Source organism: Aureococcus anophagefferens, assembly GCF_000186865.1.
Source record: "Aureococcus anophagefferens unplaced genomic scaffold AURANscaffold_60, whole genome shotgun sequence".
Lineage (NCBI taxonomy): Eukaryota > Pelagophyceae > Pelagomonadales > Pelagomonadaceae > Aureococcus > Aureococcus anophagefferens.
Window position 1 is genome coordinate 107,974 of NW_008705613.1, and position 11,384 is coordinate 119,357.

An 11,384-nucleotide genomic window follows, 5' to 3' on the forward strand; every position below is an offset into this window, starting at 1 on the left:
CGTGACCAGAGAAAAGAAGATCGCCGCATGATCCACCCGATATGCCCGTCGTCAAAGATGTTGCGATGTCATGCCAAGTACCGGGAGGGAGGTAGACTCCGTGTCCCTGCGCCTTGGACTGACAGTGAGGTGCAGGTCCTGGCAGTGATGTCATGGTTGAAGTTATACACCGAAAAGCATAAACCACCGTCATCATCCGGAACCAGTCTGTGAGGCAGCGGCAACGGCGACGGCGATCAAGGAACAACATGACATATAGAAATGTTGCAACCGGCATTGCACCAGTGAGTGCATCTGAAAGAGGTTCGAGTCGACTCCCACCTCCAAGCTCAGGTACGAGCACAAAACCAACATCAAAAAGCCTTTTCCCGGGCTGATGAAGGTACGATGCGAAGTTTGTGCACAAGGTCATGGCAAGGCCCGAGACTCCGAACAGTTCTGCGTGGAAGCAAATGGCAAAGACCTATGGCATGTAAATTTACTCTACATACATGTTGATGCACAAAACGTATACCATCGCGGGCATCACGCGTTTGAAGATTCGACGTGCAGTGACAGCAGTAGCTAGCCAACCTAACCACACCACCGAACAAATTGCGATCTTAGCGGAATGCCGCGTACGTTCCGGCAAAGCACCGGGCTGCGGTGAAGTGATTATTTCACCCGTGTGAAACCCTAGCCAATCCACATCGCCTACCACGTGTTGCCAAAAAAACCACCAAAGCGCCCAGATCTGCGCGACATGCGCCATGATAATGAGTAGCCATCCGAGGAATGACAATGGCTCCAGGAAGCCTTCACGACTGCACAGCTGATTTCGCAGCAGCTCCACCGCGACTTGTGGCGGAGTCACACTACCCCGAAAGTCTGCAATTTTTAATTATCAAACTTCCAAAACGCCCCGACAGCAGTTTTCGTTTTGTACACGTACATAGGATACTAACTAGCGGACGGAACGAGAACCTTTTAAGACGAAGCCATGGTTCGAGCGTTTTTATCAGCCCCCAACCACGCGATTATCCGCGCTCGGTGCAATTTGGACCAAGAAAACATCAACTTTAGGATCAACATAGCGGAGCTGAAGAACAAAACCACAGGATCCGCCGAGCCACCATCCCCGAGGGACCCCTCGCATCTGGGAGGACACCGAACTTGAAGCTCGCCGCGGGCGGGTGCGCCCGGGAAGTCGTCCTGTGGTCCTACTACGAAACCATGGGTTTCGAGGAGGTTGTAATTTGGACCACCCCAGCGGGATCGGCCTCCGCGGGCCCGCACTCGTCGGTAGCTGCGGCCTGGCGGGCATCGCAGAGTCATGGGTCGTCGGCGCCGTCCGCGAGCCCGCCGTCGGAGCCGTCGCTAGCAGCGTCGGCCGAATCCTCAGCCGGTTGGCGGCGCCGCACTCCCCGTCAAAGTCGTGGAGCTTCGACGTGGCATTGTAGGCCCCGCGGGGCTCGATGACGAGCTTGGCGCCGCGCCGCGCGGCCCCGAGCGCGGCCACCGGACCGTCCGTGATCGACTTCTGCTTCTTCTTCATGGGGCTCTTTGTCGGACTCTTTGGAGCGGGCGCAAGCGCGCGCGCGCGCGCTGCGCGTCTAGCAGCGCCCCGGCGCGGCACCCGTCCCCCCGTCGTCGTCCCGCGGCGCGTCGTCCCCATCGACCCGCGGCGCCCCAACGCCGCGGCGCGTCGCCCCCGCATGCTCACCGCCAAGGCCGCGGCGCTGCCACCCGATGGGCAGCCCGAAATCGGTCCCTCCGAGACCAAATCCGACAGGGACTTCGAGCGCCGCGTCCCCAGGGAGTGCCCGGGGGCGCGCGACTGCGAACCCGCGCCGAAGGCGACCAAGAACCGGCCGCGAGACAGCCCTCAGAGGCGGACCATCGTGTGGCTCTCCCCATGGTCCAAATTACAAAGTGGTCCAAATTGCACCGAGCGCGGATATCCGGAATCACGCAACGATCCCAGTAGCTTCGAGCTCCGCTAGTGTGAGACGCGAAGTGCTGCCGGTCGCGTGGTGACTCGAACCGTCCTTCGGGGGCTGGGATGGGGCGCGTTTGATCCCCTCGACCCCATTTTGATGTCTATCGACCTCTCGCAGCATCGGGGATCGCATATCACCATCCCCAGTCAATTCCCTTCAGTAGGGCTGGGTTGGTCGGTCGTCGTCGTCGCCGCCGCCGCCGCCGCCGCCGCCGCCGCCGTCGTCGTCACGCGCGCGCGGAAATTCGAACCCACAATCAAGGGCAGCGGACGTCCGGAAATAGCATCTCAATTCCACCCGGGAAGGGCGAACTCGTACATAAACCACACGAAACGACCTAACAACCGCGTAACGCGACGCGCGCATGATGTCGTGGACGCTGAGACGCACTGTACCGTTACGCGGCTGTCAGAGCGACTCCGGACCCGCCCCCGGGGCTCCGGTCGCAGCCCATAACGTGCGCAGCGGCGCTTCAACGCGATTCAATCCAGTACAGGTAATCTTCGATTAGCCAGGAAAGTAGCGCCCAAAGGGGAGAGAGAGAATGAGCTGCTATTTATTATTGCAGCCCAGTCGATGCTCGCTTCTTATGCTCTTATCTGGCCGGCGTTGCTAAAGCAGCCCGCCGGCGGGATTCTTTCTGGGGGGGGGGCATAGTGTAGACCCGGGAGGCGGCAGCCATGGTCAGGACCAATCCGATCCCGGAGGAGCTGAGGGGTCGGCGGGGTCCGACGCAACGGCTTACCTAACATGTTACTTACGACTTACATTCGGCCAAAACGACTTACCTGACGGGTTACTTTCGGACTCGGCGACTTACCCGGCGGCCTACCCCGGCGGCCCGAGGCCGCGGGGGGCCCGGGGCGCCGCTTCGCGGAGCGCGCGCGCAGCCGGGCAATCGGCGGCGTCGGCGCCGTGGATGTCGGGGGCCGGCGCGATCGCCGGCGCCGCGCCGCCATTGCTTCAGCTCGCGTGGCGTCGCCAAGCAGTAATAAAAACTATCAGCAGCCCGCGGGTTTTGGCGAGTGCCCAGTCATCCGTCCGTTTTGGCGAGCCCAACGACTTACCCCGGGGCCCGCGACTTACCTTACGACTTATAATCGGCGCCAGCGACTTTAAAACGGGTTACTTTTATCGTTGCGTCGGACCCCGGGGGTCGCCCGTTCAGTGAATAGGCGGAGACCTTGCCAGCGCGGGAGGCGCTGAGGGAAGGATAAAACCCCCGACCCCGTGACCTTTGCTTTGGGGCTGTTGCCCCTAGCTAACGCGATATTTAGATCAAATAAGTTCAAGTAGAGTCTCGTTGGGCATTCAAGCACGACTTCCGACCCGAACTGGCGACCCCACACCCCTGAAGACTTAGTGTCTCGGTCGATACGATTAGCGCGCCAACTCGACTTCCCGGCTTGGCAGGGGGCATAGTTCACTAATTTTGCAGTCCGTCGACGAGGCGTCTATGACATGCATACTACGGCCGGCGGCCAGAAATAATAAATAAATACTTCTATGGGGCGCTCCAGCCCTATGGTTGTTTTCGTCCTTGGTGGTTTGGGCTGCCAGCATTAGAGTGGTTTGTGGTGTGAGCTCACCCAATCACATCACCGTGCCGGGCCGTGAAGACGCCATATGGCAAACCTGTTTGACATCAACTTGGTATGCCTTGATGGAGGAGAGCACTTTGTGGGTGATGGAGAGACGCATGCGGATACAGCGGGGGCAGCCGACTTCATCAGAACACCGGTATCTGGGAATGATCACCTAGACGCGGTGGGAGGCGGGGTCGTGGATTTCGATTTGGACGATGATGGCGCAAACAGCGCCGAGGAGGACATGAACATACGTGGAGGGATATCTGACAATGATAGTGATGACACAGCTCCAGCGGTAGAAGAATCGCCGAAGCGAGACTGTGCCAAGTATGCATTGAAACAAGTTAGGGACGTTGATCCAAGGTCTTTGCCACCCCAGACCATTGTTCTCCAAAGGTCGGCTCAATTTTCCTCTGAGCCGAGCATGAAGACACGGATAGAGCTATTGCCGCATCCTTTGACGCAGGTCAAGAAACCCTGGCACCTTGAGATGCTCGATAGCCTCATGGGCTCATCCGCACATCATGCCCGGGCCCACTCCACAGTCACTCACAATAAAGGTGGCGCGATGACATATGAAGAAGCTCTGCGCCGGCGACCCACGAGAAGGCAACCAAAGGGGATTCCCGTACGTCGCATTGGAAGCGTCTAAATTGCCAGGGAGTGGCTTGTGGCTCGATGCTATGGCCACCCCGCTACGGCGCTGCCCACATCCACAGGCCAGCACTTTCGGCTTCCAACCGAGGGCCATTGCTCCCACGCTACAAACAGGCTAAGGGCAGTCTTGGTTCCGTTCACAGTCGACCCCCCCCGAGTGGTGCGTTTTTAATTCGCGCTTCGGCGGGAGGGGTGCGAGGGCTGGGGCTAGGACGTCCCTCGGACGCGCCATGGTTCCCCGCGTTTATCGTAGAGAGATAGAGGGTTTTGTATCTCCCTAGTGGCTCGCTGGTACAGAGCCACTCAATATCCTTTCCCTTCCTTAATACTTTCTAACCCTGAGCACTATAGTTGCGTCCCGCACTGTAATAGACGGGAGAAAATATTTTTCTGGGATTAGTGGCCTATTTTTCTGGGTTTAGTGCCGGGAACTGCGTTTCTGGGTTTAGTGACCGGCGAACGGACCTCCTGGGTTTAGTGATCGGTCAGTTAGACTTTTTGGGTTTAGGATATTCAAACACGGCTCCGCTGACCGCCGACAGCAACGCCGTGGTATGGCGGGGATCGCGACGCTCGCGGCCGAGGCCTTCGCCGCGAGCGTCGCGCGCTTCCACGCCGAGGCCGCGGCCGCGCGCGAGGCGGCGGCCGAGGCGCCGCCGCCCGGCGCGGGCGACGTGCGGCTCGAGCGCTACAACGCCGCGAGCCGACTCTGGCACACGCTCGCGGCCCCGGCCGCGCCGCCCGCCGCGGCGGGGGCGGAGCGCCCCGCCGCCGAGGTCGCGCGGCTCGAGGCCGAGCGGCGCGCGGCCGAGGAAGCCCGCGGCCGCGCGTTGCCGCCGCCCCCCGAGCCCAAGGACGACGCGCGCGACGCGCGCGACGCGCTCAAGGCGCACGGCGAGGCGCCCGTCGACGACGAGGCCGAGGCGCCCGTCGAACTGCCCGAGCTGCCCGTCCAGGACGACGACGCGCGCGACGCGCGCGACGAGGTCGTGGCCTGGGTCCGGGCCCACGCGGTGTCGGGCACGAGCAACACGATCAAGGAGATCTACGCGGCCGTCGCGGACCGCTTCGGCGTCGAGCTCACGAAGCCGTGGAAGATGCTCATCAAGCGCGTCGTGACCGAGGCGCTCAAGGACGACGACGACGACGACGACGACGACGACGACGACGAGGCCGGCGAGGCGCCCGTCGAGGCGCCCGACGACGACATCGACGCCTACGACGACGACGACGACGACGCCTACGAGGAGGACGCGTCCGTCGAGGCGCCCGACGAGCGCGGCGTGTCCGGCGAGTCCGGCGACGACGACGACGACGACGACGGCCTTAAGATCTACGACGATTGCGACGACGACGACGACGACGCGTCCTTCGACGAGCCGGATCTGGAGCCCAAGCCCAAGCACAAGCAGACGCGGGACGACAGCGTGCCCTGGCGCACGACGAAGACGTGGACGGGCGGAACGTTCGACGAGAAGGCGCTGGACGACCACCTGGAGCTGCTCAGCGAGGACGGCTCGGAGTGGACCGGCGGGGGCGGCTACTCCCAGAAGTGCGGCGACCGGATCATCTACAAAAAGTCTTCGACAGTGTCTCTCGCGCGCGCGCCTCCGCCTCCCGCGATCCCGACGCACGCGTCGCCGCCCGCGATCCTGCCGCACGTGTCGCAGGTGCAAGTGGGAGAAGAAGCTCAAGTGCCCGTGCAAGGTCCGCATCGTGCACCCGGCGGACCAGCCCGGCGTCACCTATTTTCAGGAACGCCTGGGCCACGTGCACAACTTCGACGACGAGATGAAGACGTCCACGACGCTGCCGGTGAAGATCCGCGAGATCGTCGCGCCCAGGGCGCCAAAACCCAAAATCCCACCTTGTTGTTGTAAACTCAAAAACGCACTCTAAAACCCAGAAACGCAGTTTCCCGGTCACTAAACCCAGAAACGCAGTTCCCGGCACTAAACCCAGAAAAATAGGCCACTAAACCCAAAACAATAGGGATCCTAATAGACGGAGAGTCTTCCTGGACCTAGTGAGGCAGATCCTTTGCCCGTTCGTCCAGTAGCCCCGGCCTCCGTCACGGTATACTACGGCGGCTGAGGTGACGTTGGCCCAATCCGGTTTGGGAGCTACCCCAAACCTGTTTGGCGTATGTGAGCCCGTTGAACGCGCGATCCTCGTCGATTTTTGCAGCCTGAGTGTTCCAGACTTGGGGTGTGGTGGTTAGGTGGATACGGGGGATACCCCGAGGGGGATACTAGTACCCCGGGGGTATCTCTGCGGCCCCGCAGTGGGAGAGCTGTAGCCGAGTTGGAAACGGCGTGGCTCGACCACTGGGAAAAATCCGCGAGTGGGAGCCGGAAGTGGGCCTGGTCTCGACCGGCCGGCCACGAGGGCGAGCGGGAGGGATAAGACTTAAAACTGGATTGGAATGAATTAAGGAAGGGAAGGAAGACTAGCAGGATGCGCAGTAGGGGCGCAGCGGGGTATGGTGCACGGCAACATCAAGGTGCAGTTCACTGGGGATTAGGGTAGAAGTCTCTTTATCTCTCTAAGGTAGCCTAGCCAACTACCTTTACAGAAGTACTAGGGGAGCATGTAATCCTGGTTAGGATACTGGCTGCTCATTATTTGCCCAGGCCCAGCCCCCCATATATTGGCTGCTCATTATTTGTTCATCATCCCCTCAGCCAATAATACATGTTATCAAGAATAATTATATTGCGGCTCTTCCTTTTCTTTTTATGGCATATCACGGACTTAGCCATCCACCCCCGGTCAGCACGAAAATTGCTCTGTAGACGTGTCGCTCTATCAACTTGGACGGGAGCCGTTATCGAACCGACCCAAATCAGCGATTCGACAATGAAGCGGAAGGGTTGTCTGGACACTCCGTGAGCCGATCGCAGCCCGCTGTACTGAGATGGCATCGTTCGAGGACCCCGCAAAATCCTGGGCGCGAGACCGCGATAAGTTCAAGGAACGGACGGGAGACGCGTCTGAAGCACAAAAAGAAATTGCTTTCGTACAGTGGTTGACCGAAAATGGCGGTAAGTTTGCCGATTGCGTCGAGTTACGATCTTACGATGATGAGGTGCGAGGTGTGCATGCGACACGGGATCTCGAAACTGAAGAAATCCTTGTGGAAGTGCCCTTGAAATGTCTAATTACAGTCGAAATGGGCAAGGCGACAGATGTAGGGCGCGCTGTATTGGAAGCGGAATTAGAGCTAGACGCGCCAAAGCATGTATTCCTCATGTTGTTTGTCCTACTCGACCGGCGCGATAGCTCGACCTTCTTTGCACCCTACTATGACATCCTGCCATCGACGCTAAGCAACATGCCCATCTTCTGGCAGCCTGATGAATTGGAATGGCTCAAGGGTTCGTACCTCTTGACACAGATTGAGGAACGGAAACGGGCTATCAAAGCTGATTACGAAGCCATCTGTGGGATTTGGCCCTCCTTCATAGATGTTTGCACGTTGGAAGAATTCAAGTGGGCCCGTATGTGCGTATGCTCTCGAAATTTCGGTGTAGTTGTCAATGGCGCGCGTACATCAGCTATGGTCCCATATGCGGACATGCTGAATCACTTTCGGCCAAGGGAGACTAAATGGACCTTCGACAACTCACGCGGTGCATTCACAATCACATCGCTCCAGAAAATTAGTGTTGGTTCGCAGATCTATGATTCATATGGCCAGAAGTGTAACCATCGATTTTTGCTTAATTACGGGTTCGCCATCGAGGACAATAAGGAGCCAGATGGCTTCTGCCCCAATGAAGCAGCTCTTTTGTTGCAACTCTCTCCTCATGACGCCCTCGCATCTCGAAAGCAGCTACTATGGATTCGTGATGGAGCTGTAGGTGCGAAGCGTATTCGTGTATGCGCAAACGATAACGAAAACTTCCGTGGCTGTATGTCGCTCCTCCGGGTCATGGCTGCTGACGAGGCCGACCTCGATCGGATCCTGGGTCAAAACCCATATGGGAGCTACCGTACCGCGTCGGACGTCCATTTCCCAATTTCATTAAGAAATGAATGTGAAGCCCTCAATCTCTTGAAACATATTTGCCAAAGCATGCTCGATCACTATCCATGTGACTTATCTGAGGATATACAGGCACTTGCCAATGATCATTTGATGCCATTTTCGAATGAACGCCACGCTAGGATTCACGTCAAATCCGAAAAGGTCGTTCTCCACCATTATGTGCGTTTTGCAACCACAGCCCTTGAGTTGACCCATATGCGACCTGACGACTTTGATGCTTCCGTGGCCAGGCTTTTCAATTCTAATGACCATCGTCATGTTGCCACCTATTCTAATGGCATCCTGCGCCAAGTACGGCGCATTGGTCGTGTGCAGGTGAACGTGGCTAAATCATCTTCTCAGATCGACCTTTCATCACCCACTATTGTGTAGTTTATATTCGATACATCACGAATCTGTCCAAGCAGCGCGACCCCACTTACAATCGCAGTGCGCCTCAACGCCGAAATCATGCCGTGTGGCCGCGGAGCAGGTCGTCCTGCATGCTGGCGCCGGATCAAGATTGGTGATACAACGCCAAGTATTGGCCTCCCCGGACCTCCAAGGCTGCCCTAAGCGCCCTTGAACGCGTGGACATGACGAACCCAACGGAACTGAGTTCGCGTCTTGCTCGCTCTCCTAGGCCCGCGTTACTGGGGTTGGGTCTTGGTGGAGACTGCCCCGCTTATTTTGGTAGTTTGGTCCCAGCGTTTGGCGCCTAGTGTCATAGTAGCCTCCACTAGTTATACCCACTGCACATAGGCCCTGCACGCTGGCCCTGCATAGGCCCGCACTAGGTCCCTGGTGCGGCCCGGCCAGTGTGGGAAACGAATAATATAGACTAATTGTCCCACGTCCGTTGGGGGGAAGTGCCACTGCACATTGAAGATATATCATCCGATTCCCGACCCGAACCAACGACCCCAACCTCTCAAAACGCCTCAGGTGATATGTTTAGCCTGAGCGCGCTAACTTGAGAGCGCGGCCTGGCCGGGGCCATAATTCACCAATTTTGCCTCAATTTGAGTTCCGGCGTGACCCCCGCGCGCGCGGCCGACGGAGGACCTCTATGAGGACCTCCCGCCGGGCGACGGCCGAATGATTATTAGTATTTCCTATGGGCGCGTCTAGCCCTATGAGTGGACCTGAGCATGGGGGAGGCGAATAGGACACTTTGACCCGCGTTGTTCCCACCCCTCAGAAACCGACGCGTTTCATCGCGTGGGACAGGCCGTCGAATTTTCTGTGAAATTCATGGCTTTCGTCCCGCCAGCACTCTGGAATTTTCCACCGCGCGTCGCCATCGGTAAGATTTTGCTTACTTGGACCACCAACCGCTTCCGACGGCGGGCGCCGTAAGCTCACCGCGGCCGGTGAATTTAATTGGAGGACCCCGCCTCGTCATAAAGCAAAGCGTTTGGGTTAATTTATTGAAGTAGTAATCGAAAACCTCATCGAAATCGTACAAAACTGCATCGTTTCGACCGACGGATGTGATGCGCCAGCGCCGCGCCGTTTTTGCGCTAGGTGGTGCACGAAAAGCGCGCGTGCTGCGCCGGACAGCGACGACGGGGTTCGGGAGCGCAAAAATTCCTGCTGGCGGCCTTCTGCGGCGAGACTGTCGATCACTGCGACTGCGGGGCGCGCCCCCACTCGATTTTTGCATCCCCGGGTTCATATACCGTGATAGCATGGGGCAGCTCATCACCTCTCTACGGTCGCCCTGCGACTGAATTAGGTTCGAAACTCCCCCGCGCGCGCGACGACGACGACGACGACGGCGGCGGCGACGGCGGCGGCGGCGGCGGCGGCGGCGGCGGCGACGACGAACGACCGACCGACCGACCGGCCCAGAAATTTGGTGCCAGGAACTCGCCCGGGACCTAGGGGAAGTCACCTGAGCCCCCCCCCGAGTACGCCCGAGTAGGATTTAATCAAAGTGGCGAAGCACGACAAGTACGCCAGGCTAGACTCCAAACGGCACCAGAGCGACCCCGAGCCGGCGCAGGCCGCTCCATTAGGGCCGTAGGGACCATGGGCTAACAGGAGCAGAGCGTCGGGGAACTCGGATGGCTCCTGCGGCGCGGTCACGCACTCGGGCCACGGTGCGCAGCGCCCGGCCTCGTTGTCCGTGGAGTCGGGGTCGTATCTCTCTGTCGACCTCTCCCAGCATCGGAGATCTTATTTCATCCGTGAGGTCACTCGTTGGAACAGAAAAAGTGACCCCGTGCCGCGTCCGACCGCGCCGTCCGCGCCGTCCGCGCCGTCCGCGCCGTTCGCGCCGTCCGCGCCGCTTCGCGGAAGGGTGATTCGAAGCCGCGACCCCCCTCGCGTCCAGCGGGGCATCCAGCGGTTGGGATGATCTTATTTCGGGCCTCATCAGCCATCCCCGTACATAAACGCCCTCCCTTTGTGGCCCATGGTGACACGCCCAATGCCACAAAGTTTGCCGGCGACTCGAACATACATCGACATGCCAGCACGCGGCGTCCAGCGGAGGAAGCTGGGACGATCGTATGCCCCGAGACACCCGCATTGCACGCCGAAAGAGGCGACTCGCCCATGCTCTGCGAAGCGCAGCCCGCGCTCATCGTTATCTTCAAAAAAATCCTAGAAAATGGAGACTGGCCGGGGGTTCGGTACCCTTTTTGATTCGCAAATGGGGCGCCGCCCCATTAAAAAAACGTTTAGGGTACCGCGAAACGAATACGATGGGGCCGAGCTAGCCTCAAGCCAAGCCCGCCGAGCGAGATGGGGGGCCGGAACGAGATCCAGCGGGCGTACTTGTCGCACATCGCCACCAAAGTCTACCACCCCGTGGCTGTGTTCACGGTCGACCCCCGTGAGTCCCTGAGATTAATTCCTAGATGGCCCTGGTGGGGGTGTATATATGTGCGTTCGGTTCCGCTGGGCTCAGCGGACGTCCTGGGGTCGCGTCCGCGCAAAGGGGGCCGGGTGACGCCGGGGTGCCGGTCGTCACGGGCCCAGCCAGGCCAAAAAACGCGAAGTCACTTTCCGCGACGAATCGGGACGAACCCCGTACGCCTAAATACATTTCGGAGACTCTGAATTCATTTTCGACGTCCTTGGTACCGTGTAAGACGACCTCGCGGAAGCGCGCGCGTGCGC

At 59.1% G+C, this 11,384-nt stretch overlaps 5 protein-coding genes across 5 annotated transcripts in view; 2 read left to right on the forward strand and 3 right to left on the reverse strand.

Moving 5' to 3' along the window:
• Window positions 1–51: 51 nt before the first annotated feature.
• Window positions 52–751, reverse strand: AURANDRAFT_72731 (hypothetical protein; the record flags this gene model as incomplete). Its single annotated transcript, XM_009043644.1, has 3 exons — window positions 52–138; window positions 188–463; window positions 488–751. The coding sequence occupies 3 exons, from the start codon at window positions 749–751 to the stop codon at window positions 52–54; spliced, it is 627 nt and encodes a 208-aa protein (XP_009041892.1).
• Window positions 752–997: 246 nt separating this feature from the next.
• Window positions 998–1,534, reverse strand: AURANDRAFT_68038 (hypothetical protein; the record flags this gene model as incomplete). The annotated part of the gene is made up of 2 exons (XM_009043643.1): window positions 998–1,199; window positions 1,242–1,534. 2 exons carry the CDS (start codon window positions 1,532–1,534, stop codon window positions 998–1,000), a joined length of 495 nt encoding a protein of 164 aa, XP_009041891.1.
• A 2,071-nt stretch (window positions 1,535–3,605) lies between these two features.
• On the forward strand, window positions 3,606–6,252 carry AURANDRAFT_68039 (hypothetical protein; the record flags this gene model as incomplete). The annotated part of the gene is made up of 4 exons (XM_009043636.1): window positions 3,606–3,931; window positions 4,734–5,804; window positions 5,896–6,040; window positions 6,196–6,252. 4 exons carry the CDS (start codon window positions 3,606–3,608, stop codon window positions 6,250–6,252), a joined length of 1,599 nt encoding a protein of 532 aa, XP_009041884.1.
• A 707-nt stretch (window positions 6,253–6,959) lies between these two features.
• Window positions 6,960–9,105, forward strand: AURANDRAFT_72732 (hypothetical protein; the record flags this gene model as incomplete). The annotated part of the gene is made up of 3 exons (XM_009043637.1): window positions 6,960–8,084; window positions 8,346–8,591; window positions 9,018–9,105. 3 exons carry the CDS (start codon window positions 7,143–7,145, stop codon window positions 9,039–9,041), a joined length of 1,212 nt encoding a protein of 403 aa, XP_009041885.1.
• A 1,529-nt stretch (window positions 9,106–10,634) lies between these two features.
• AURANDRAFT_72733 (hypothetical protein) overlaps window positions 10,635–11,384 on the reverse strand; it is a gene marked incomplete at both ends in the record, with an annotated part of 4,576 nt that continues 3,826 nt past the window's right edge. The window contains 3 exons of the mRNA XM_009043642.1: window positions 10,635–10,865; window positions 10,941–11,105; window positions 11,268–11,300. Coding sequence (XP_009041890.1) covers window positions 10,635–10,865; window positions 10,941–11,105; window positions 11,268–11,300 — 429 coding nt within the window. The remainder of the gene's footprint in view (window positions 10,866–10,940; window positions 11,106–11,267; window positions 11,301–11,384) is intronic.